The sequence below is a fragment of the Rattus rattus genome, chromosome 13, assembly GCF_011064425.1.
Source record: "Rattus rattus isolate New Zealand chromosome 13, Rrattus_CSIRO_v1, whole genome shotgun sequence".
NCBI lineage: Eukaryota > Metazoa > Chordata > Mammalia > Rodentia > Muridae > Rattus > Rattus rattus.
In genome coordinates, this window is record NC_046166.1 from 6763178 (window position 1) to 6789588 (window position 26411).

Sequence of the window (26411 nt, forward strand, 5' to 3'; positions counted from 1 at the left end):
AAAAAAAATTAATCTTTTTTAAAAAAAGATGGTCGTTGAGTAAGGATACTGGCTCTGCAAACATACAGATTCGAATCAAGTTCCCTTAGCAACTATGCAAAAAGCTGGGCAGCATTGCAAATGCTGTAGGACTGGAGAAGAGACCAAAGGATCCTGAGGGCTTGCTTGTCGGCCAAATTAGCTAAAAGTCAGTGATGGACGATTGAAGGAGATACCTGATATTTTCCTTTGATTTCCCATGCACTTATATGCACCTAAGTAGTTTTTTTTGTTTTTTTGGGGTTTTTTTGGTTCTTTTTTTTTTTGGAGCTGGGGACCGAACCCAGGGCCTTGTGCTTCCTAGGTAAGCGCTCTACCACTGAGCTAAATCCCCAACCCCTGCACCTAACTTTTAATCCTGCTCTGTGTTGGGGAGACAGTTTAGTTTGTGAAGTACTTGCTATGCAGATATGAGGACTTAAGTTCAGGTCCCCAGCACCGAGTGTAGAAAACCAGATATAGCAGTATATACCTGTAGTACATACCAGTGCTAGGAAGGGAAGACGAGAGAATCCCAGGATTGAAAGTTGGTTTAGCCAAATTAATGAGTTCCGGGCTCATTGAGAAGACCCTATCTCAAAAACAAAACAAAAAAACAGAGAAGTGATCAGCCAATATCAACTCTGGGCTCATGCACAAATACATACCACACATGGGTAAAATAAAGAAATGGGTGTAATGACGCACGGTGTAGCCCCAACAACTTGGGAGGCAGAGGCAGGTGGCTCTCTGAATGTAAGGTGAGTTTGGTCTTCATTGTGAGTTCTAGTCCTACAGGGCTATGTAAGACTCAACAAACCAAAATGATAGTAACAAAAAGATGACTGTTTGAGGCGCATCCTGTTTGCTGGTGTCTGCGTAAGGAAATTTTCCTTCCTAAAGTTTTGTTTTCCTTATGTATACTTTAGAAATAATAGTAATACTATTTACTCCAGAGTTTTATAGGGTATTAAAGAGATATAAAAGAAATAACTGAGTTTTGGGAACAATACTTAATATTGAATATGTACCCCAAAGCCAATAGATTAAAATATTTATCCTTTTTATTATTTATTTTTAAGGATTTTTAAGATTTTGTTTTATGTACATAAGTATCTTGACTATATGTATGTGTGTATATATGTGTGTGTGTGTCGTGTGTGTGTGTGTGTGTGTGTGTGTGTGTGTGTGTGTGTATTACATGTGTGTCTGGTGTTAAGATCAGAAGAGGATGTTGTGTCCCTTGGAACTGGAGTTACTGATGGTTCTGAACTTAGTTCCAAAGAATCTAGTATTCTTTTCTGCTTTCTATAGACACAGACACGCATATGTTCAGGTTAAGCACCCAGACAAATGAAATAAAAAGTAAAACATCTGTAAACTTCTATCACAGTGGATCTTAGGTATTAGCATGCATATTTATCATTAGATTTACCCAGAAAGCTTCAAAGTAGGTCCTCCCCATAACATAGTATTGTTATTGTTCTTAGGAGAACCAGCTGTCCTAAACCATGTTTGTTTGTTTGTTTGTTTGTTTGTTTTCTTCAAGAGAGGGTTTTTCTGTGTAGCTTTGGCTGTTCTGGAATTCATTCTGTAATCAGACCTTGAACTCACAGAGATCCACCTTCCCCTTCTTCTGAGTGCTGGGATTAAAGGCATACGCCAACACCATCCAGCTAAATTAAACTATGCTTTAAACTCATTCACACATAGTCATTATTTTTTGCTAAAAAAAAATGATGAACTGGTTCCCACGGTTGCTAGTTCTGGCTCCAGTGGTACATTGGAGCTGTTGCTAATTCATCTCAGATTAGTGGCTCTCCCAGTGGCTCTCTGCTAGTCACGAACTCTCTGGTTCCAGCCACCCGGTAAAATTAAGACTCAATAATCAGATTTACATGTTAAATTCTCAATTTACAATACATCCACACAATAAATTTACAACCAGTTGAAAGGATATAAACCACCCACCTAGATAAGATATAATTTGCCCATGTAGACAACACAAAGCCCTGTACACATCCATCCCTTAAGAACAGTCGTAACCACCTGTAAATGTGCAGAGAGGAGTCTTAACATCAGCCTCCATGTTCTCTCGGCTGCCTCCCTCCTCCTCGCTCCAGTCTCCTCTGCCTCTAAAACTTTTCTCCCGCCCATCCTTCCTTCTCATCCAATGACAGGATGAAGTGGAGGCCTCGTTCTAGCCTGCACTTGCCTTCACCTGCATAATGGCATCAACCTACACTCCTACATCTCACTGTGTAAAGATGTTGGCCTCAAACTTGTGATTTTCAGCTTTCTGGGTGCTGGTAATTATATATCACCACCTTCAGAGAAATGAAACAATTCTTTACTCATCAATTACAATGTTTTTAGGAAAAAATATCAAGTATATTTTTGTAATGTAGGTATACAATGATGCCCATATCCTGGAGAAGTTACTCAAAGATAAAAGGAAAGAGCTGGGACCATTGCCTGATGATGATGACATGGCTTCTCCCAAACTTAAACTGAGTAAGTTTGCCTTAGATTGATCTGTCAAAGAGACACTGCTGGTGTCTTGACGTTTCTTTAATTAAATGGTGAATATGCTTCTTCCCTGGCACTGCCTTTTGGTACCCTCCTTCACATTGCACTCTTTGTGTTTTAAGTAAAAGAATAAGAATAGCCAGAGGATGAAGTTAGGTAGCGTTGCTACGGAGGGGACTGAGGATGTGACAGGGTAAATTAGGGTGGATTTTCATTTTGCTACAACTGCAGAGCTCGATCTCCACTGTTCGTAGGTAGAGCATCATGTAAGGACACAGAGTTGCAGACTTGCCTAGCTTATGGTAGACAAGGAGCAGAGAGAGATGGTTACCTTCAGAGGTCCACTAGGGACCCACTGAACTCCAACCCAGCCCATCTCCCAGCACTGCCATCAGATTATGACTCCTTCAGGTAATCTGTTAATAAAAGCAGCACTCTCATACTCAGTACCTCTTAGTGACTATATCTACCAGCTTAGTTCTAAGTTTTTCATGAGGAACTTTTCAAGGTATACTTTATGTCCAAATCATTAAAAAAGGGAACTTGAATATCAACAGCAGAGGTTTTCCTTGCTTTCTTTAATGTAAAGGGTAATACTGGGAAGACAATCTGAAGCCAGAAAAAAGAATATGGCAGGTTTATTTGGCGTTACATGAAATTAAAAATGAAATCCAACAACACTACTGGATAAAATTTGGAAAATGAGGGCTGGAGAGATGGCTCAGCAGTTAAGAGCACTGACTGCTCTTCCAGAGGTCCTGAGTTCAATTCCCAGCAACCACATGGTGGCTCACAACCATCTGATGCCCTCTTCTGGTGTGTCTGAAGACAGTGACAGTGTACTTATATGCAATTAATTAATTAATCAATCAGTTAATTTCAGTAAGTGACAAATGTACTCCTCAGGGACCATTTGAGTAACCTGTATAGATATGGTTTATCAAAAATTTTAAAAGAAAAGAGCACAGCAAAAAAATATCATTGAATTAAAGAAAATATTTCTGAATTTTTTAATATAAATGAAACCTGCTAAGCAGACAGTGCTGTCAAACAGTCGTGAACAAGTTAAACAAGCAGTAACACCGTCAGATAATTTGGAGAGTGTGTTTACTGCGAAGAACAGAGACAGGCATCTTTACTGTGAACTACCTGTAAACTGAGTTCCTTCATCGCTTTGTAAATCGCTGCTAAATAATGATTCCTTGTTGCTAAGGAATTCTTCTTTTCATGTAGTTATAAAAGCACACACATGGTCAGATACAGAGGTACATGCCTGTAATCCCACCCTTGGCAACTGGAGGCAGGAGGATCAGAAGTTCAAGGCCAGGCTCAGCTGTATAGTTTGAGATCACCCTGAGCTATTTGAGACTCTTTTTCTATAAACGTACCAGTTTGGGGTATCCTGTTTCTGAGTTGGTCATCTAGGAATTTCCATGAATGGAACTAGAATATATGACATCATATTTAGACGCAAAATATTAAAACTATATACTTTGATATTAAAGTTTTAAGAATTTTATTAATACTTCAATTTGTTTCAACAACTTGTATCTTTTTCCTGAAGTGAAGTTCCCAGCTGTCCAGGATGTGAGAGGTGATAGCATCAGCCGGTCAGAGATGCTCGTGTTCTTAGCCTCACAGAGGCTCCGCATGCCAGTGCTTGCTCACATCAGAGTGCACTGACCAGCTGTGTGCCCTTCTGACAGCCTTAATCCTAGCCCTTAGGGGCTGGAGCGGGAGGGTTCAAAGCCCACCTGTGTTATATGAGACTTAGTCTCAAAAAGGGTTTATATATAAATGTGTTATATCTATAAATTAGGGAAAAGGTATTCTTCCGGGTCTATTTTTGTCTATAAAATCTATGTTACTACATATGTGCTGCGGGGCTGGAGAGGTGGTTCAGTGGTCAAGAGCACTGCTGCTCTTCTAGAGGTCCTGAGTTCAAATCCCAGCAACCACATGGTGCCTCACAACTATCTGTAATGGGAACCTGATGCCCTCTTCTGGTGTGTCTGAGGACAGCAACAGTGTGCTCACATACATGAGATAAATAAATAAATCTTAAAAAAAAATGTGCTGAATCCCGTGGTTTTACAAATCCTTAGGATAACCCCTTTCTTACGGCTGTGCTGCCAGCTCTGCAAACATTTATGCTTATGCCATCTTATCCACTTAGCATGCATTGCATTACCTCTCTCTTCAGGTAGAAAGAGTGGTGTCTCTCCTAAGAAATCCAAGTACATGACTCCAATGCAGCAGAAGCTGAACGAAGTGTATGAAGCTGTGAAGAACTATACTGACAAGAGGGGCCGCCGCCTCAGTGCTATATTTCTAAGACTCCCCTCCAGGTCAGAGCTGCCTGACTACTATCTGACCATTAAAAAGCCCATGGACATGGAAAAAATCCGAAGTCACATGATGGCAAACAAGTACCAAGATATCGATTCTATGGTGGAGGACTTCGTGATGATGTTTAACAATGCCTGTACCTACAATGAGCCAGAGTCTTTGATCTACAAAGACGCCCTTGTCCTCCATAAAGTCCTCCTCGAAACTCGGAGAGACCTGGAGGGAGACGAGGACTCTCATGTCCCTAACGTGACCCTGCTGATTCAAGAACTTATCCATAATCTCTTTGTGTCCGTCATGAGTCATCAGGATGATGAAGGAAGATGTTACAGTGACTCCTTAGCAGAAATTCCTGCTGTGGATCCGAACTTTCCCAGCAGACCTCCCCTTACATTTGACATTATTAGGAAGAATGTTGAAAGTAATCGATATCGGCGACTCGATTTATTTCAGGAGCATATGTTTGAAGTATTGGAAAGGGCCAGAAGGATGAATCGGTATGTTTTCCAAGCCATTTCTTTATGATAAATCCTTGTGATTTCTATTACAAAACAGGTAAGGGAGTCATGCTGTGATAGGCATCTCTGTGGTGTATGGTTATAGTAGGTAGCCTTCATCCTGAATTCTTGGTAGGCAAAACATCTGCCTTTTCCTCCCTTTACAGTGTTGGAGGGGTCAAAACTTGTAAAGAGGGAGTCGGACGGTAGTCACTTTTTTTTTTTTTTTTTTTTTTTTTTTTTTTGAGCTGGGGACCGAACCCAGGGCCTTGCGCTTCCTAGGTAAGCGCTCTACCACTGAGCTAAATCCCCAGCCCGGTAGTCACTTTTTAACCCCAGCATTCAGGGGGCAGAGGCAGGTAAATAAATGTCTTGAGTTCAAGGACAGCCTGGTCTACAGAGCAAGTTCCAGAACAGCCAAGGCCACACAGAGAAAGTGCATCTACAAAAAGCAGACAACACCACACTTGTAAAGAGCACATGTACTCTATGAAGTAGAAAGAGCACCACTGGGCTGGAGAGATGGCTCAGTGGGTAAGAGCACTGACTAGTCTTCCTGAGGTCCTGAGTTCAATTCCCACAACCACATGGTAGCTCACAGCCATCTGTAATGGGGTCTGGTGCCCTCGTCTGAAGACAGCCACAGTGTACTTATATATATATATAATAAATAAATAAATCTTAAAAAAGAGAAGAAGAGGGGTTGGGGATTTAGCTCAGTGGTTAGAGCGCTTGCCTAGGAAGCGCAAGGCCCTGGGTTCGGTCCCCAGCTCCGAAAAAAAGAACCAAAAAAAAAAGAGAAGAAGAAGAGAAGAGCACTACTGAGTGCCGGTGAGGGGGAGGCAGACCTGAAGCGCTTGCACACTGGCATAGCCAGAGACCTGAAGTGCAGCCTTCTCAGAAGATGTCCTTAAAGGAACAGTATACAGTTTGTAATAGAAACTAGAGTAGAGGTTTTTTCTTTGAAAAATATAAGAATGCTTTAAATGAATTAAAGAGCTTAGAATTATTCTTTGAGGATAGACTGGTCTAAAGCCAATCACTTTTTTAAAAACGTACTCATTTTTATGTTATGTGTACTGAGATGTCTTGCCTGCATATATGTGCATGCAGTCCGTATAACCAGTTCCCACAGAGGCCAGAGAAGGTGTTTCTTTGGGACTAGAGTTACAGATGGTTCCCTACCATGTGGGTGCTCTGAATTGAACCTGGGTCCTCTGGAAGAACACCAGTGCTCCTTCTCCAGACCCCTCAATCTCTATTTCAGTTACTTAAGAAGGGCTTCTGTTGTTTATCTTATTTATCAGCTTAAGAGCTTAATGTAGGACAATAAATGGCTTAAATAATAAATTTACACTTACTAAAATTCCTTCAACCTTTTGGCCTATGTGTATTTTTGGCACTTACTGAAAGAATACCCAGTGTAATCCAGCAACCACAGTGTAAGTTCTCTATGCTCTTACAGGTACTCGGTTACATTTAACTTGAAGACAGTAAATCCTGCCTTCTTGTGGCTTACAATGTTGAAGTACTGAGAGCTGGAACTTTGGGCTGTTTAATTCCCCTAGGAGATCTTTGCTCTAGACCTTGAAGGAAAAGTAAATACTAATGACCGCTTTTCCTAGTAACAGCTTTTGTAGAACAGCATAGTAAAGCCCTTCATGAAGATAACCTCTGACGTATCTATGCTTTTCTTTTTTTAAGATTTATTTATTTATTTTGTATAGGAGTACACTGTCACTATCCTCAGACGCACCAGAAGAGGGCATAGGATCCCATTACAGATGGTTGTGAGCCACCATGTGGTTGCTGGGATTTGAACTCAGGACCTCTAGAAGAGCAGTCGGTGCTCTTAACCTCTGAGCCATCTCTCCAGCCCATATCTATGCTTTTCTAGGGAACTGATAATCTTTTCAGTTTTCATGTGAAGAATTGGAGATGTGCATGCAGGAAAGTTCATAATCCAACAGCTGCTTGGTGACGTCTTGGCTTGTCTCCCCTGAGAGCTGTGCTGACAGTCACCACAGACATGAGTAATAAGCACTGTTGAGCTCTGTATTGAAGAGCTTTAAATCTTGTGGTTAGGATAAGACCAATACTTAAGGAAATATGACGTAGCATATTAAAGTTGTGTAAGAAACTTTGTGGGCCAGAGTTTACCCAAAAAGGCACAAAGTCTCATGAGAGGGTTGGAGGATGAATAGAGAGGCTGAATGGCACAAAGAAAGGGAAGGGCTAGGGTGCGAATATTCTGTGTTCCAGGTTTGAGGTGGCTCCTTGATTAGCATGTTAAGAGATGGTTCCTTGTGTAGTACTAGGGAATAGAAATAAAGAGGAAAGGGGAGGTATCTCACAGCCAGATTTTACACCAGGTTTCATTCAGGTAATGTTTGTCGGGTGACTGCTACTTAGTGAACATGCTCTAGAGTCATGGGATGTCGCAATACTGTCATGATGTCAGTGTCCACTTTGTCTCTCGGTTTAAGAGGTCTTTAAATCCAGAGACACTCTTGTGGTCCCATGCAGTCCACTGAGTCTTCTAAAGAGCATGTGTCTTGTAGATTACGGGAACTCTGTCCGTTGAGAAGTGTGCAGATCTTTTTCTTCCCCCATTGCTGACATGAGCTTCTGCTTTTGAGGGCTGGAAGATGCAGCCCACGACACATGTGTATGAGACAGGAGTCCATAGAGTTTACCTCATGCCCAGAGCTCTATTGAGAAACAGAGCAGGGGGCTGCAACCATAGCTCAGCAGTTAAGAGGGCTAACTACTCTTTCTGAAGGTCTAGGTGTGGTTACCAGCACCCACATGCTGGTTCATAACCATCTGTAATTCCACTTTCAGGGCACCTGACACCCTCTTCTACCTTCCATAGGCACTAGGCATGTAAGTGATGCAAAGATATATGTGCAGGGAAAACACCCATTCACCTAAATTTTTTAAATGTTTAAGACATATAATAGAAGCCATTTTAATTTTTTTTTTATTTATTCATTTTTATTATATATAAGTACACTGTAGCTGTCTTCAGACACACCAGAAGAGGGCATCAGATCTCTTTACAGATGGTTGTGAGCCACCATGTGGTTGCTGGGAATTGAACTCATGACCTCTGGAAGAGCAGTCGGGTGCTCTTAACCGCTGAGCCATCTCTCCAGCCCCCATTTTAATTTTTGAAAATAAAAATAGTATTGGAACTTCTTGTGGCATAAGAATTAATAAAAAGGCCTGATGTTTAGTGCATGGAGTTCTTGCCATGCAATCCCTGAGTTCAGATCCCTGCAGCAAGCATGCTGGCACAGGCCTGGAATTTCAGTGCTCGAGAATGAAGGTAGCTGAGTGTAGACAACAGGAAGATCCTTAGAGCTAACCCAGCCATTCAGTACAAGACTGTCTCAAAAAATAAGATAGAAAATAGTAAAGGCACCCGACCTTGACCTCTATCTCTACATACGTGCACACACACCCACAAACAAATGAACATGCATATACCCATGTAACCGCACACACAAAGAAAAATAAAAATAGTCTCTTAAGAATTGATGAACCAAATGTAGTGGTTTATATCTGAAATCCCAGCTCATGGAACCAGAGGTAGAGGATTCTGAGTTTTAGCCCAGCCTGGGCTACATAGCGAGAGCTGATGTCACAAAACCAAAAGAAAGGAGAAAAAAAGGAATAGCTTCAAATGCATATTTAATGAATTATACATAACTCTTTTCTCTAGTATGTTCGCTTTAATTTTAGGCATTCTAGATGTATAAGTATTCATTGGTGAATACATTCATATGAAGTACACATGTAGATTTCCAGAATATTCTTCCTTCATCACTTCATCACCACACACCCCTACCCACCAGAACTACTGAGAATTATGAAATACAAGGAATCTGAGCACTGAGTAATAAAAAAAGAAAGAAAGCAAGCTGGCCCGGGCGGCAGTGGTTCATTCACAGCAGCGGTCGGAACAGCACGTGCTCAGGCATGACCGCTGCCCAGTGTGCTGGCAGGATCCTCTTACAGGGGAAAGACTCCGTAGGAAGACAAGGACAGAGAAGAGAGAGCTTCTCCTATAATTTTAATTATTTCTTTTTGCTGAATGTCTGACTTACCTGAAAGGATTACTTAACAATTGAAATTATATTTGGTTGTTTTTTTATCTTGAATTTTTGTTCTTGCATAGTCAATACCTAGTTTCTTAGGCTAACAAATTGTTGTTTTTGTAGAACAACTAGTTAGTTTGTTTGTATGTTTGTTTTTTTGTTTGTTTTGAGCACAGTTTCATTGTATAGCTCTGGATGTCCTGGAACTGCCTGTACCTCCTGAGTGCTTGGACTTAAAAGTGTGCTACACCACCCATGCCTTTTTATTATTTTCTTGACAGGATCTCACCATTTACTTTTTTCCCCAGCAGAATGTTTTTGAAACCTAGAATTATATTGCAGAAATCTTTAAGAACAACCAAAGCAAAGATTAACAAATTATTTACAATAGTTTTTTAAGATTCATTTATGTGAGTACACTGAGCTGTCTTCATGCACACCAGAAAAGGACATCATTCTATTACAAATGACTGTGAGCCACCACGTGGTGGCTGGGAATTGAACTCAGGACCTCTGGGAGAACAGTCAGTGCTCTTAACCACTGAGCCATCTGTCCAGCCCTATCATACTTTTTGAATAAACAAAGTATATATCAGATACTTAGTGATTTATACAAAATTTAATTATATCAGGTAGCCAGACATTACAAATCTGCTCTTTCAGTGTAACAGTAATTTGCCAAATGTGTTTTTTCATTTACAATTTTCCACTAAAATTGTAAGCTATTATGAAATGAATTTAATTTTAAGATAACAAACCAGATATCTTTGGTCAAGAAAGATTTCAAAATCGGTGTCTTAGGGAACTTCTTCCATTACTTAAGCAATGCTTTCCCAAAAGCATCTTCAGATCCCAGAACATGTTTCTAGAACCTCTTAGAATACCCATTTGGGTTATTGGCCGTTTTAATTCTTTTTTTTTTTTTTTTTTTTTTTGGCCGTGTTAATTCTTTACCAGTTCCCATTGTTGACAGGAGAGTCATCCAGAGTATCTCTGCTCAAGTGTCCATGTGTCAAGAGACCGCTGATTGGCCTTGCTTTGCCTGTCGTTCTCTCCCAACCAGGATGTCTACATAACTGTCAATAATACATTTGCCATTACTCCTGATGACTTATTCTTGTAATCCCGACCTTGGCATGGTGGAAACAGAAAGATCATACAAGTTCAGAGCCAGCCTAGGCTTCCTACCTTGTCACAGCCAGCTTGGATGTCAGCGAAACTGTCCCAGTGAAGCTTGTGTTTCATAGTTTCCCAATAAGAAGGAAGGAAACTTAGACAGATACTAAATATGACACATGACTTTTTCCTTCTTGGAGTATTTACATCTACCAATCCTCTCCTTTTGAGAAATTAAATTTAGATGGACTCTCAGGCCTGTACTCATTATTACACAAGATACTCTTGTGCCTTTATAGCCTAGTTTCAGTTCTCAGTGAGTCCTGCCAGTCAAGAGAGCAATGCTTTAGGACCAAAAAGAAGAAAGACAGAACCTAAGTCTTTTATCACCTTCTATAAATTGGGCCTACAGTTAAGAACATGGATACAGGCAGGAAGTGGTGACCCAGGCCTTTAATCCCAGTACTCAGGAGGCATAGGCAGGTGGATCTCAGCTTGAACCCATACCACCACCCACTAACCCCAAAAAGAGAAAGAAAATAGATGCAAATTAAGTGTTGGATTTGATCAAAAACAATAGTACGGTTGTTGATTCCGCCAGCTCCTTCTGCTCGGGTTGGCTCATAGGCCTGTGTGTCTGAGCATGTGTGAGGCCTTTCCTTTGGCATGAGTAAGAAAGGAGCGTGCCTTGAGCAGGAGGAGATAGATACAACTCAGGTGCTCAACTGTCTGGTTTTCCATTCATTCTTTTGATTGTTTGTTTGTTGTTTTTGAGACAGGGTGTCTTGTAGCCTAGACTGGCCTCAAACTCACCATGTAAATGAGGATAACTGAACTCCTGATCCTCCTGCCTCTACCTTCTAAATGACGATCACGGACATGTACCACAATATGTGCCTCAGATACTCTGGAGGCATATTTTTCGTTATGTTTTAATACTATTTTTTATGTGTATGATATTTGTATGTTTGTGTCCCACTTCTGTGCAGTGTCCAAGGAAGCCGGAAGATCCTCTGGAACTGGAGTTATAAACAGTTGTAAGCTGCCATGTGGGTGCTGGGAATTGAACCTAGGTCCTCTGGAGAAACATCCAGTGCTCTTAAGTGCTGAGCCATCGCTTGAGCCCCCAGATGTTCTGTTTTAACAAACTTAATGGGGGCTCCCTTCTAACTGAGCCTAAGTATTGTTACTATATGAATGACCACAGGGAAGCATTTGATAGGATGTAACATAATTGAGGTATTATAAATGAAGCAGTTCATGTGTCAGTGAATACTCTTAATGCATTACAGGACAGATTCCGAAATCTACGAGGATGCAGTAGAACTTCAGCAGTTTTTTATTAGAATTCGCGATGAACTCTGCAAAAATGGAGAGATCCTTCTTTCCCCAGCACTCAGCTATACCACAAAACATTTGCATAATGATGTGGAAAAAGAGAAAAAGGAAAAATTACCTAAAGAAATAGAGGAAGATAAACTAAAACGAGAAGAAGAGAAAAGAGGTTAGTTGCTTCTTACTTATTAAATATGAGGAAACATTAAAGTCTGCTTAGTGGGTACCACAGTTAGCTCTGGAGAGTCCGTGATTGAGGGTTTAGCTGGTTGACTATTTCACAGAAGATGTGATGAGAGAAATCTTGCTGTCATTCTCTGTTCGGTTGTCACATTGATTAAGTTACTTCTGGTACAGCTAATATTCTAGGAACAGACGGTTAAGTGACAAGCACACCTGAGAGCTTACCTGCGTTCTCAGCATTAGGTGCTGCATACAGCTCTCCTCTCAAACACTGTAAGAACCTGACAGGTACATGAGACTTCAGTCGAACTACACTCCTGCTTTCATTCTAATCACGTCACCCTAAAAGGGGCACTTTGAATTGTAGGGCAAATGTGCAGATGTTTTGACAGTGGGATTTTTGTCATTGCAAAAGTCTGTCTCTAGGGTGATGAAGGTGGGGAGCTTGGGGCAGGGACCACCCTGTGTAACCCAGCCTGGTGCTGGTGCTAAGTGATCCTCCTCACTGCGCCCCAGTGCTGCCACTGCAGGCATGCATCAATACAAGTGGCAAAATCTGAGGAACATTTCAGGCTACATAGTTAACTGGAAATGTATAACTGCAAAGGCGTGTTACTCAATAGCATCAGACTTTCTTAGGTGTTTTCCCCCTGGACCAGAAAACAAAATTGACTTGAAGCATGAAATCTTTCTCTGATTTGTCGTCACTTAATCTCCTCCTTGATTAGATGTCACTTTCAGACATGGCTGCTTCCTGTACAAACTAACCTTACCTTCATTGTTAGGGATTAAAGGTGTGTGCTGTGGGCATGCTTGTAGTCCAGCCAGATCTTACTGTAATCCAGGGTGTGTCTGGATTCCAACTGGATCCTATCTTTGTATGTGATCCCTTGCCAGAGTAGCCATGCTGCTGGATTAAAATTCCCCTATACTTCTGTTCATACAAAATTCTCAAGAACTTTGTAAATCTGCTTTGTATATCACAGGGTTTCACTCTGTTAATTAACTATTGGGTAACTTTTTTTTAAACTAAAATTGGCAAGACTTTGTGTTTTGTTATTTTTTGAGACAGGATTTCTCTGTGTGGTCCTGACTGACCTGGAACTCACTTTGTAGACCAGGCCAGTCTCAAACTCAGAGATCCACCTGCCTCTACCTCCCCAGTGCTGGGGCTAAGGCGTGCACCCTCACTGCCTAGCGTGTTTTTACTATAGTGTCAGTGTTGGAGAGAGTGGGTGGGAACCAAAATGCTTAGATACTCAGGGATTTAAGTTGGTGTAAACTTTTGGGGATTAATTTTGGAATGTGCACTTATATTTAAATTTTAATGTTGGCAGCATTTTAATTTATGGGAAGCTATCCTTAAGAAGTTACAGATGTGGAAAGAGTTTGTAAGCACAAGTTTCTTAGAATGAGAACATTGGAAGAGCTGCTGGTCAAGCTAAGTGCAATACCAACAACGGGGTATTGACCAGTCAACACTCAGAAATGTTGCAGTTTATAAATGAGATGTATTCTCTCAGCTACATTTCTATTAATATTTAAAATAGAATATACATTTAATAGAATTTCAACCAAAGCGTCCTTGCTACATGCTCATTTTTATTTCTTTGTGTTGATCTTAAACCTTGTCAAAGATGTTGTTAATACTTTTAGAAGTTTGGTTATGGTATCAAAAGACAGCATCTGAACTCAGTGTTCATGGGAGACATCGCTACAGGGTAAATACTTTTCTGTTTTTTTATGTCTGGGACCATGCCACATTGATGTGGCAGGATCTGGTGGGATTGGCATTCACCATGAACCCTAATAAGGCCATTCATTCTCTGTAAAAGAAAGGTGAGGTGAGCATGCAGGAAAACCCGTAGAGTCTCTGTGGATGCTCTGTGCTAAATGGCAGCTTACCCAGAAAGAACATAGTACCTGCCTCAAGACTGCATTGACTACATACTACATGATAGAGAACAGTAAGGAGGACTGCATGCTTTGGCCCAAAGTAAGATATTCCAAAACGAGGCTATGTATGCAGCTCAGTAGTAGAGAGCCTGCCTGATAAAGATTCAGCCTTACTTGATCTCTATCACTGTCAGAATATTAAAGATAGGCTTTTAATAGGTGAACATCTGTAAGTGCTCTTGCCTAGTAGAGTGGTATGCCTTCTTTGGTTCTTTGAGGGCAAAAGATAAGAGCTTGAGTGAATAGTTTGTGACCGTCCCACTCGGAAGTCCCCTTCCAGGCCTGAAAAGCCAGAGCCAGAGTATAAGGCAAGGAACATAAAGCCTAAGGTGAGGCTGGCCAGTTGTCCTGGAATCAGGTTATACACACAGATCCACACTCCCCTTGGGAGTCTTTCTTAGAAAGAAACTATCTCTCAGAGGCCCAGGCTCCATTTTATATTTCATAAGAGACTCAGAAACTGGAATGTGCTGTGACTTTTTTTTTTTATTTTAATTTTTTATTTTACATACAGACCACAGTTTCCCCTCTTTCCTCTTCTCCCATTTTCCCCCTCCCCACATCTACTACTCTATTTCTCTTCAGAAGGGGGGTATTAACCGGCCAATGGCATATCAAGTTGCAGTAAGGTCTCCTTTTAAGAGAAGACAGCCCAGTAAGAGGAAAGGGTCCCAGAGGCTTGCAACAGAGCCAGAGACAGCCCCTGCTCCCACGTTTAGGAGTCCCACAAGAAAACCAAGCCTCACAATTGTAACCTATGTGTGAACTGCAACATATGTGTCAGTTCCATGCAGGTTTCCTGGTTGGCAGTTCAACTTCTGTGATCTCCTATGAGCTCAGATTGGTTGATTCTGTGGGGTTTCTTGTGGTGTCCTTGACTCTTCTGTCTACTGACTCCAACAGTCCTTCCTCCTCCACTTCCACAGGATTCCCCAAGCTCTTCCTAATGTTTGACTGTGGGTCTCTACCTCTGTTTCAATCAGTTGCTGGGTAAAGCCTTTCTGATGACATTTAGGCTAGACACCAATCTATGAGCTAGTGTATTTTCTCTCAATTCTAAAGAATATAGAATAGATTTACGATCTTATTTATCTATTCCTATTCTTAGGAATCATTTCATTTACCCTTTTTTTTTTTTTTTTCCAATTTGTGTTAGCTTCTATCGTGGGTCTCTCTGGGCTGGCTATTCAGCTTCTGGCTCCTGACCCTCTGGGCAGTGTCAGGGTTGGGCTTCCTCTCGTGGCATGAGTCTCATTGGCATGGCAATGGACCAGTCACTGATTGCCCACTCTCACAATTTCATCACCACTTTTACCCCAGCACATCTTGCAGCAGGACAGATTGTAGGTCTGAGGTTTTATGGCTGGGTTGGTGTCCCAGTTCTTCCACTGGAAGTTTTGCCTGGTTACTGGAAAGGAACAGTTCAAGCTGTTTATTCTACCATTGTTAGGAATCTTAGTTAGGGTCACCCTCATCAGTTCCTAGGGTTTTCCATTGCCCTCGGTTTCTAGCTCATTCCAGAGATGTGCTCCTCCCAATCCAGTTGTTTCTCCCTCCATTCCTCCCAGGCCTGATCCTCCCGGTCACATGCGGGCACTCAGGCCCTCAGGCGCTCACGCAGGCGTGCTCATCCAGCCCATGTAGTCTGTTTCCCCTTCTCCGTGAGATTCGTGTCTCCCCTGGAGCCAGCCCTCTTTGTGACTTAGCTTCTTTGGCCTGTGGATCATAACATGGTTATTCTTTACCTTCTACCTGATACCCTCTTATCCGTGAGTACACACCATGTTTGTCTACTGAGTGGGTCTGTCACTCAGGATGATCTTTTCTAGTTCCTTCCATTTGCCAACAAATTTTATGATGTTATTGCTACCCCATTGTGTAGATGTACCACTTTTTCTTTATCCATTCTTCGGTTGAGGGACATTGGGGTTGTTTTCAGTTTCCAGCTAGTATGAATAGAGCTGCTGTGAACATAGTTTTGCAAGTGTGCTCAGGATATGGTGGACCATCCTTTGGGTGTACGCTCAGGAGTCATATAGCTGGGGCTTCAGGTAGATTAATTCCCACTTTCCTGAGAAATTGCCATGTTGATTTTCAAAGTGGTTGTGTAAGTTTGCATTGCTACCAGCAATGAGTGAGTGTTCCCCTTGTTCCACATTCTCACGAGCTTGAGCTGTCACCCAGGTGTCAGATAGAATCTCAGAGTCATTTTGACTTGCATTTCCTTGATGACTAGGGTGTTGAACATTTCTTTAGGTGCTTCTCGACCATTCGAGAGAGTTGTGTTGAGAATTCTCTTTAGATCTGTACCTGGATTTTAATTGGATTATTTGGCTTACTGATACCTAGTTTCTTGAATTCTTTATATATTTTTATATCAGCTTTCTGTCTGATGTGTGGTTGTGAAGATTTTTTTTCCATCTGTAGGCTGCCATTCTGTCCATTTGATGGTGTCCTTTGCTTTACAAAAGCTCTTTGGTTTCATTAGGTCCCATTTATTATTGATCTTGGTGTCTCTGAGTTTGGTGTTCTGTTAAGAAGTTCTCTCCTGTGCCAGTGAGTTCAAGACTATTGACCACTGTCTGTCAGGCTCAGTGTATCTACTGTTTTATTGTTGTTATTTAATGTATGGGTGCTCTATCTGCATGTACACCTGCATACCAGAAGAGAGCATTAGAGCCACCATGTGGTTCCAGAGAATTGAACTCAGGACGTCTAGAAGAGCAGTGATGCTCTTAACCCTGACCCTTCTCACTAGCCTTAAAAGACCAAGGACTTGTTTGTTTGTTTGTTTGTTTGTTTGTAGACAGGGTTTCTCTGTGTAGCCTGTGCTGTCCTGGAACTTGCTCTATAGACTAGTATGGCCTTGAACTAAGTAGTCCACCAGCTGCTGCCTCCTGAATGCTGAGATTAAAGTCATGCACCACCCACCATCTGGCCCAGTGTATCTCATTTCGTGCTGATGTCTTTGATCCACTTGGCCTTGAGTGTTGTGCAGGGTGATAGGTATGGATCTATTTGCATTCTTCTCCATGCTGACATCCAGTTAGACCAGCACCATTTATTGAAGATGCTTTCTCTTTTCCATTATACATTTCTATCTTCTTTATAAAAAATCAGGTGTTCATAGGTGTGTGGACTTCCTTCCGGGTCTTGGATTCAATTCCATTGATTAACCTGTTCGTTTTTCCATGCGGTTTCCATTTCTATTGCTCTGTAGTACAGTCTGAGATCTAGGACAGTGTTACCTCCAGAAGTTCTTTGAGTATACAGGATTATTTTAGCTAACTTAGGCTTTTTGTTTTTTCATATGAAGTTGAGTATTGTTTTAAGTTCTGTAAAGAATTGTGTTGGAATTTTGATTGAGATTATGTTGAATCTTCAGATTGCTTTTGGTAATAATATAGCCGTTTTACTACATTAATCCTACTGATCCATGAGCATGGGAAGTCTTTCCGTCTTCTGATATCTTTTTAAATATCTTTCTTGAGAGACTGAAGTTTTTGTCATGCATGTCTTTTACTTGCTTGGTTAGAGTCACACCAAGATATTGTATATTATTTATGGCTTTGTGAAGGATTTCTTTCTCAGCCTGTTTATCATTTGTATGTAGGAGGACTACTGTTTCTTTGGTTAGTCTTGTATCCAGCCATTTTGCTGAAGGTGGCTATCAGCTGTAGAAGTTCACCGGTAGAATTTTTGGGGTCACTTAAGTATACTATCATATCATCTGCAAATAGTGATACTTTGACTTCTTTCCAACTTGTATCCCTTGATCTCCTTAAGTTGTTTTATTGCTCTGCCTAAAACTTCAAGTACTATATTGAATAGACATAGAGAGAGTGGGCAGCCTTGTCTAGTCCCTGATTTTAGTGAGATTGCTTCAAGTCTTTCTCCATTTCATTTAATGTTGTCTATTGGTTTGCTGTATATTGGCTTTATTATGTGTAGGTATGTGCCTCATATCCCTGATCTCTCTCAAAGACTTTTATCATAAAGGAGTATTGGGTTTTGTCAAAAGCTTTTTCAGCATCTAATGAGATGGCGTGATTTTTTTTTTCTTTCTGTTTGTTTATATGGTGATTACATTGACAGATTTTCATTTCTTGAACCATCCCAGCATCCCTGGGATGAAGCCTACTCCATCATGGTGGATGATAATTTTGATGTGTTCAGTGTTCATGAGGGAAATTAATCTGAAATTCTGTTGTTGTTGTTGTTGTTGTTGTTGTTGTTGTTGTTGTTGTTGTTGTTGTTGTTGTTGTTGTTCAGTCTTTATATGGTTTAGGTATCGGATGCACCATAACCTCATAAAATGAATTTGGCAGTGTTCCTCCTGTTTGTTTTGTGGAATAGTTTGAGGAGTATTGGTATTAGCTCTTCTTTGATGGTGCTGGTAGAGTTTTGTGCTCTACCAGGAAAAAAAAAGCACATGTGGGATTTTTTTGTTGGTGGTTTTTTTTTGTTTGTTTTTTGGGTTTTTTTGTTGTTGTTTTTGTTTTTGTTTTTTGTTTTTTTGGTTGGGAGACTTTTAATGACTACTTCTATTTTTTAGGGGTTTATATATATAGGACTATCTAAATTGTTATCTGATCTTGATTTAACTTTGATAAGTGGTATCTTTTGAGAAAATTGTCCATTTCTTTTAGATTTTCCAATTTTGTGGAATATAGGTTTTTAAAATAAGACCTAAGGATTCTTTGGATTTGCTTAGTATGTCATTATGTCCCCTTTTTCATTTATTTTATTTTTTATTTTATTTTTTTAAGATTTATTCATTTGTTTTATGCATGAGTACCCTGTAGCTGTCTTCAGACACACCAGAAGAGGGCATCGGATCTCTTTACAGATGGTTGTGAGCCACCTTGTGGTTGCTGGGAATTGAACTCAGGACCTCAGGAAGAGCAGTCGGGTGCTCTTGACTGCTGAGCCATCTCTCCAGTCCCATTTCTTATTTTATTAATTTGTATGTTCTCATATTTATTCATTCTCATTCTCTCTCTCTCTCTCTCTCTCTCTCTCTCTCTCTCTCTCTCTACCTTTTTGTTGATTTGGATAAGGATTTGTCAATCTTATTTTCCAAAGAACCAGCTCTTTGTTTTGTTAATTCTTTATATTCTTCTCTTTGTTCCTGTTTTATTGATTTCAACCCCGAGTTTGATTGTTTCTTGTCATCTGCTTCTCTTAGGTGTATTTACTTCTTTTGTTTTGGAGCATTCCGGTGTGCTGTTAAGTCACTGGTGTGGGAGCTGATTATCTCTGGGAAGGCACTTAGCACTATGAGGTCCTCTCAGCAGTGCTTCTTGTTGTGTCCCTTAGGTTTGGGTACGTTGTGCAGTTATTGTCATGGAATTCTAGGAAGTCTTTAATTTCTTTCTGTAGCTCCTCCTAGACCCAGTGGTCATTTCGTAGAGTTGTTCAGTTTACGTGAGTTTGTAGGCTTTCTGTTAAAGTCCAGCTTTAATCCATGGTGGTCTGATAAGATAGAGAGGATTATTTTGATTTTCCTTTGTATCTGTTGGGAACTGCTTTGTGACTGAGTTTATGGCTGACTGTGAAGGGGTCAGGCGGAACTGAGAAGGTTCTTCAGTGTTTGGGTGAAACATTCTGTAGATGTCTGTTAGGTCCATTTGAGTCATAAGTTTGTTAGTTTGTGTGTGTGTGTGTGTGGTGTGTGCGTGTGTGTGTGTGGTTTTGTTTTTGGGTTTTTTTTTTTCCTCTGTTTAGTTTCTGTCTGGATAACCTGCCCATTGGTAAGAGTGAGAGTTGAAGTCTCCCACTATGAATGTGTGGGGTTCAATGTGTGGTTTAAGCTTTAATAATGTTTCTTTAATACATGCAGTTGCCCTTGCATTTAGGGTATAGATGTTCAGAATTGAAACATCATCTTGGTGAATTTTTTTCTTTGATGAGTATGAAGTATCCTTCCCCATCTCTTCTGATCAATTTTGGTTGGCAGCCAATTTTGTTAGATATTCGAATGGCTATACCTGCTTGCTTCTTTGATCTATTAGCTTGGAAAATCTTTTTCTAGCGTTTTATACTCTGAGGCAATGCCTAGCTTGGATGTTGAGGTGTATTTCTTGTACATAGCAGAAGGGTGTGTTTTGTATCCATTCTGTTAGTCTGTGTCTCTATTGGAGAATTGAGAGCATTGATGTTGAAAGATATTAACAACCTGTGGTTGATAATTCCTGCTATTTTGTTGGTTGGGGAGGGGCAGAGTTGATGTGTGTGTTTCCCTTCTGGTTTTACTGGTATGGAATTATTTATTTCTCATGTTTTCTTGGGTGTAGTTAACTTCCTTGGGTTGGAGTTTTCCTTCTAGTATCTTCTGTAGGGTTGGATTTGTAGATGGATACTGTTTAAATTTGGTTTTGTCATGAAGTATCTTGTTTTCTCTATTGTTGGTAATTGAAAGTTTTCCTGGGAATATGAGTATGGTTTGGCATCTGTGTTCTTTTAGAGTCTGTAAAACATTTGCCCAAGTTCTTCTGGCTTTTAGAATCTGTATGCAAAAATCGTGTAATTTTAATAGGTCTGCGTTTATATGTTACTTGGCTTTTTTCCCCTTGCAGCTTTTAATATTCTTTCTTCTATGTATCTTAATGTTTTGATTATTATGTGGCAGAGGGTACAGGGGAGACGTCCCTTTTCTTGGTGTTCTGTAAGCTTCTTGTGTGTTTATGGGCATCTCTTTGTTTAGAATAGGGAAGTCTTCCTCGACTTTGTTGAGAATATCTTCTCAGCCTTTGAGCTGGGAGTCTCTTCCTTTTCTTCCTATTATCCTCAGGCTTGGACTTTCCACAGTATCCTCCACGCTTTGTGTCAGGAGGACTTAACGCTTTCTTATCCGATGAATATCTTGTATTGTATCTTCGGTTTTCCATCTCCTAAATTCTATTGCTGATCTTTCTTCTGTAGTTTCTGTTTGCTTACTTAGATTTTCTATTTCCAAAATTCCCTTAGGTTGTGTTTTCTTTATTGCTTCTAATTTCAATTTTAAGGTCTTGAACGGTTTCCTTTACCTGTTTGCTGTTTTCTTGGCATTCTCTAAGAGACTTATTCTTCCAATTTGTTGTTTTCTCCTCAGTTTTTCTGTCATCTTCCTAAAGTTGGTTTTAAGGTCACTTTCCTGTGCTTCAGCTGCATTGGAGTGTTCAGTGCCTGCTGTGGTGGGAGAGCTGGGCTCTGCTGGTGACTGCTGCCCTGGCTCTCGTTGTGTTCTTACACCGGTGGTCAGGAATCTGGATTTTGGATGGCGATAGGTTGAGGTGCTGGTTTCTGAGTTTGTTTTTGTTGGATAAGTGTATTCTTCCTTGGTTTCTGTTTGCTCTCCGGTGTTTTGAGCTCTGTGGCCTTCATTTCTGGTGACTTTCTTGATCTCTGAATCACTAGGGAGTCTCTGGTTGGGGGATTGACTAATGGCTACTCGCTTGGCCTTTGGTGCAACAGAGGGTTTCTGTTTTGAGTGGTGTGGCCTGCACCTGAGCAGCTGGAGGCAGCCAGAACTGGGGACAGGAGTGTAACTCAGGGGCGGGTAGTCAGTTGAGGGGGCTATGGTAGAATGGGTCTTGGGGAACAAGTCTAGGGAGTTTAGTTCAGCTTACAAGGACCCACTCACTTGGGACCTTCTCTCTTCACAGGGTGTTTTATTTGTACATCATCTGTATATTAATATCAAGTGTGTTTGACTTTTAGAAAGGTAATAGTCGGGTTGGGGATTTAGCTCAGTGGTAGAGTGCTTGCCTAGCAAGCGCAAGGCCCTGGATTCGGTCCCCAGCTCCAAAAAAAGAACCAAAAAAAAAAAAGAAAGAAAGAAAGAAAGGTAATAGTCTGTACTATTTGCAGATAGTTTGTATTTGAACCATTAAAAAGTGGTTTTTAACAAAAATAACATCTGGGATATGTTGTTTCAATGTTTTTCTGACAACCGAAATCTTTTACTGAGTGTCTTTTATTTTACTTATTTTTTTAAATACAAGAAGCTGAAAAAAGTGAGGATTCCTCAGGTACTACAGGCCTCTCAGGCTTACATCGGACATACAGCCAGGACTGCAGCTTTAAGAATAGTATGTATCACGTCGGAGATTATGTCTATGTTGAACCTGCAGAGGCCAATCTACAACCTCATATAGTCTGTATTGAGAGACTATGGGAAGATTCAGCTGGTAAGTTTGATTTACATTGAAGGACAGGTGCTAGAAAGATGGCTCAGTGGCTAAGAGAACGTGCCGCTCTTGCCAAGGACCTGGCTGCAGTTCTCAGTCCCTACATCATGGCTCACAACCATCCCTAACTCTAGTTCCAGGCGCTTTGATGCCCTCACATGCCACACACATGATACACATACATACGTGCAGGCGTTTTTTGTTTTTTAAAGAATTACTTATTTTATATGAGTACACTGTCACATAGGATCCTATTACAGATGGCTGTGAGCCACCGTGTGGTTGCTGGGAATTGAACTGAGGACCTCTGGAAGAGCAGTCAGTGCTCTTAACCATCCCATCAGTCTCTCCAGCCCCACATGTACATTTGTTTAAATTCTTTTTCCTTGATCATCAAGAAGAAAATTTTTTAACTACTATTTAAGCCTTTCAACAATAATTACATCAATAAATTTAATGTCTAATGTGTCAATAAATATAATTAACCACCTAACCGTATGCAAATGTGGGATCTTGCTGTTTTGGGCACTGTCACAATTGAGTCAGAAATGTAACTTCTTAATGGGTGGGAAGAGTCACTTATGCAGCAATTTATTCTGTAATTTACTTAGAGCCAAGCTCTGTGTAGGATGGCAGAGATCAGAAGAGCAAAAGACTCATGTTCTTTTCTAGCAGATTTTCTCCAGTGAATGTCACAAATGTGTAACTGAGCTTAGAATTTATTGTCAGCAGCCTTCCTTTAGAAATGCCTGTAAGCTGGTTTGGTGGCATATGCCTGCCATCCCAAAACTCAAGACGGTGAGGCAGGAGAATAAGCTTGAGGCCAGTCTAAGCTACAGTGAACCTGTCTCAACAGAAATCTAAGAGAAATGTAAGAAGAGGTTGCCCCTGAGGCGTTAGAGTGAAGCCGACAAGAAGTAGGGTGTAGCGCAGGCAGCCTAGCTCCTTAAGCTGCCAGGCAGGTGAGTGTAGTGCAGGCGGCCTAGCTCCTTAAGCTGCCAGGCAGGTGAGTGTAGCGCAGGCAGCCTAGCTCCTTAAGCTGCCAGGCAGGTGAGTGTAGTGCAGGCAGCCTAGCTCCTTAAGCTGCCAGGCAGGTGAGTGTAGTGCAGGCGGCCTAGCTCCTTAAGCTGCCAGGCAGGCGAGTGTAGTGCAGGCGGCCTAGCTCCTTAAGCTGCCAGGCAGGCGAAGGCTTTGGATTCTGTCACCTTTTTGCTAAAAATGTCCTTCCCTTTCCTTGCAAGCTCAGTGAAGCACAGAGCAGCCCTTCTCGCCTCCTCCTCTGTTGCAGTCTCTGAAGGGTGAGATGAGGTTTTCTAGGCCTCTTTGTGCTTCTTTGTTTTAAAATATTATTTCCTCTAAATAATTCTGTTAAGAAATTTTCATCTAAAACCAGCCTTGGCATAATGGCTTGATAAAATACTTCCTAGTTTTGCAAAGAATATGTGGTTTCTGTTAATAATTTTTTTTTCTTTCTTTGTTTTTGAGGTGAAAAATGGCTATACGGCTGTTGGTTCTATCGGCCAAATGAAACATTCCATTTGGCTACACGAAAATTTCTAGAAAAAGAAGTTTTTAAGAGTGACTATTACAATAAAGTCCCTGTTAGTAAAATTCTAGGCAAATGTGTGGTCATGTTTGTCAAGGTAAGAAACTCATTGATTCAACGATCTCATTCCCTGGAAATACAATTTAAAAATATAAAAATCTGTATTTACAATATTAGAAAGTGCTTCAAACTCTTTATTCTGTGTCTGTATATAAGAAATTAACATGAATATACTTAGAGACCATTTGCTGTGTTCAGTTTATCTATATACAAATAATATTAACATTTTTATGTTACTGGGCTAATTTCCAAGGATGATATTTTCTGAAAGGTAATCATTACCAAATTCCAGTCTTGCTTCTAGATAATAAAATGCATTACCTGTCATATATGCATATGAAACCTGTACAGAGCTTTAAGACATTTTAACTATATGAAAGTAATATATTTTCAAAGGGCAGTTGACTAAGTAAATAAAACTTATAATTAAAGGGAACATAGCCAAGGAGATACCTACTTATCTGGCCATTTACTTTTTATTGTTGGGAAGTTTTTATAGTTCAATGTTAGATTGATTAACATTTGGGTTTTTTTATTTTTGAGTTAATTTTCAAAAAATGTACTTATTTGTATTATTCTTCCCATCCCAGGAATACTTTAAATTATGTCCAGAAACCTTCCGCGATGAGGATGTTTTTGTCTGTGAATCAAGGTATTCTGCCAAAACCAAGTCTTTTAAGAAGATTAAACTGTGGACCATGCCCATCAGTTCAGTTAGGTTCGTCCCTCGGGACGTGCCCTTACCTGTGGTCCGAGTGGCCTCTGTATTTGCAAATGCAGACAAAGGGGATGAGGAGAAGAGTACAGACAACTCAGATGACAATCGGGCTGAAGACAGCTTTAACTTGGAAAAGGTACGTGAGTAGTAGCCACCTACACAAGAATTTTAACCTTAAAATATCTATTCCAGAAAGTGAATTGATGTATTCAAATTCAAAACAAAAACAAACAAACAAAAAACAAAAACAAGATCGAGGGTATAAAACCTTGGTCAAAGTGGAAGAACATAAGGGAAAAGAAAAAGAAGAAAAGAGTTAATTTAAAGTAGTATTTAAAAGTAAACTGAGGATGGAGGATAGAGAAATGGCTTAGCAGCACTGGCTGCTCTTCCAGAGGCCCCAGATTTGATCCCAGCACCCACATGGAGCTCACCTCTAATTCTAATTCCAAGGCATCTGACTTTTGCAGGCACCAGGCAGACAGTTGGTGCACAGACATAGATGCAGGCAAAATACTCATAAACATAACGTAAATCTAGGAGGTCAGTGAGGTGGTCCAGTGAGGACTGAGTAAATAAATTCTTTTTAATTGTCCATGTGGTTGCTATAATTAAAAACTGTTTAACCTGGGCATGGTGGCACATGTCTTTAATCCAGGCATCAGAGGCAGCTAGATCTGAGCTTAGGGCCAGCCTGGTCTACACTGCAAGTTCTAGGACAGCCAGGACTACCCAGAGAAACTCTGTCCCAAAAAAAAAAAAAAAATGCTGTTTAAACTATTTGATAGTGTGGAGACAAAAACCCTTCTTAGTTCATTGTATAAAGCCCAAGCAAACTATATTTATATTCCACACACTACAAAATTCAACAGAAGACTGCCCTGATCTCAAGGATGAATATCAATACAAAAATCCAGGAAATGGTTTGGTCTGGTTTAGTTTGGTTTGGTTTGGTTTGGTTTGGTTTGGTTTTTCAAGACAGAGTTTATCTGTGTAGCCTTGGCTGTCTGGACCTTACTGTATAGACCAGGCTGGCCTTGAACTCACAGAGATCTGCCTACCTCTACCTCCTGAGTGCTGGGATCAAAAAGGTAGCTGAGGAAATGGTATTTTTACAATTGAGATCGAGCCATTTTAAAACATGAGGAAGAAAATGTTCCCCTTAGAAAGGCAAGGATTATTCAACTCAATTATTGAATTATTTCATTCAATTATTGGGTTGATTTTTTTTTTTTTTTTTAAACTAACATCTCTATATCACTTGTGCTTTCCAACAACCCCATCTGAGGGGCCCACCACAAACCAGGTCATTTGCTCTACATCACCTGCAGCTAGTAGGTGACAGATTAATTTAGTCCAACCCAGAATGCATCATGTTTATATCGTGGAGCTATATTTTCTTGCCATGATGGAATTACTAAAAATAATAAAATTGGAAAACCCCCCAGTTGTTAACATTGACAAATGAAGGCAGTATAAGAGACCAGGAGAAGGTACCAAGCTAGTGTTGAGCCTTCCTTCCTCTCAGGGTAGGAGGTAAGAAACCAGTGCAGGAGAACATTGTGCCCTTTGGGAACAGATCTAGAGGAAGACTTGTATCCTGGACTCCTCCTTTCTGCCTCCTACACCTCCAGCCTGTGCTCGTTCGCCCTGCTAGGGATGCAGAACTGATCTGTGAGTAGAAAGCTTCGGGCAGGCACTCCTCTGTCTGCTCTCCCGCTCTCCCGTTCTCACTCCTCTGTCTGCTCTCCCGTTCTCACTCCTCTGTCTGCTCTCCCGCTCTCCCGCTCTCCCGTTCTCACTCCTCTGTCTGCTCTCCCGCTCTCCCAT

At 40.7% G+C, this 26411-nt stretch overlaps 1 protein-coding gene across 28 annotated transcripts in view; it reads left to right on the forward strand.

The window, feature by feature from the left end:
* Pbrm1 (polybromo 1) overlaps positions 1-26411 on the forward strand; it is a 99104-nt gene that overhangs the window by 43633 nt on the left and 29060 nt on the right. For all 28 annotated transcript variants that reach the window (XM_032918695.1, XM_032918708.1, XM_032918702.1 and 25 more), the window contains 6 exons: positions 2427-2532; positions 4751-5393; positions 11905-12116; positions 22072-22257; positions 23743-23900; positions 24454-24717. In XM_032918695.1, coding sequence (XP_032774586.1) covers positions 2427-2532; positions 4751-5393; positions 11905-12116; positions 22072-22257; positions 23743-23900; positions 24454-24717 — 1569 coding nt within the window. The remainder of the gene's footprint in view (positions 1-2426; positions 2533-4750; positions 5394-11904; positions 12117-22071; positions 22258-23742; positions 23901-24453; positions 24718-26411) is intronic.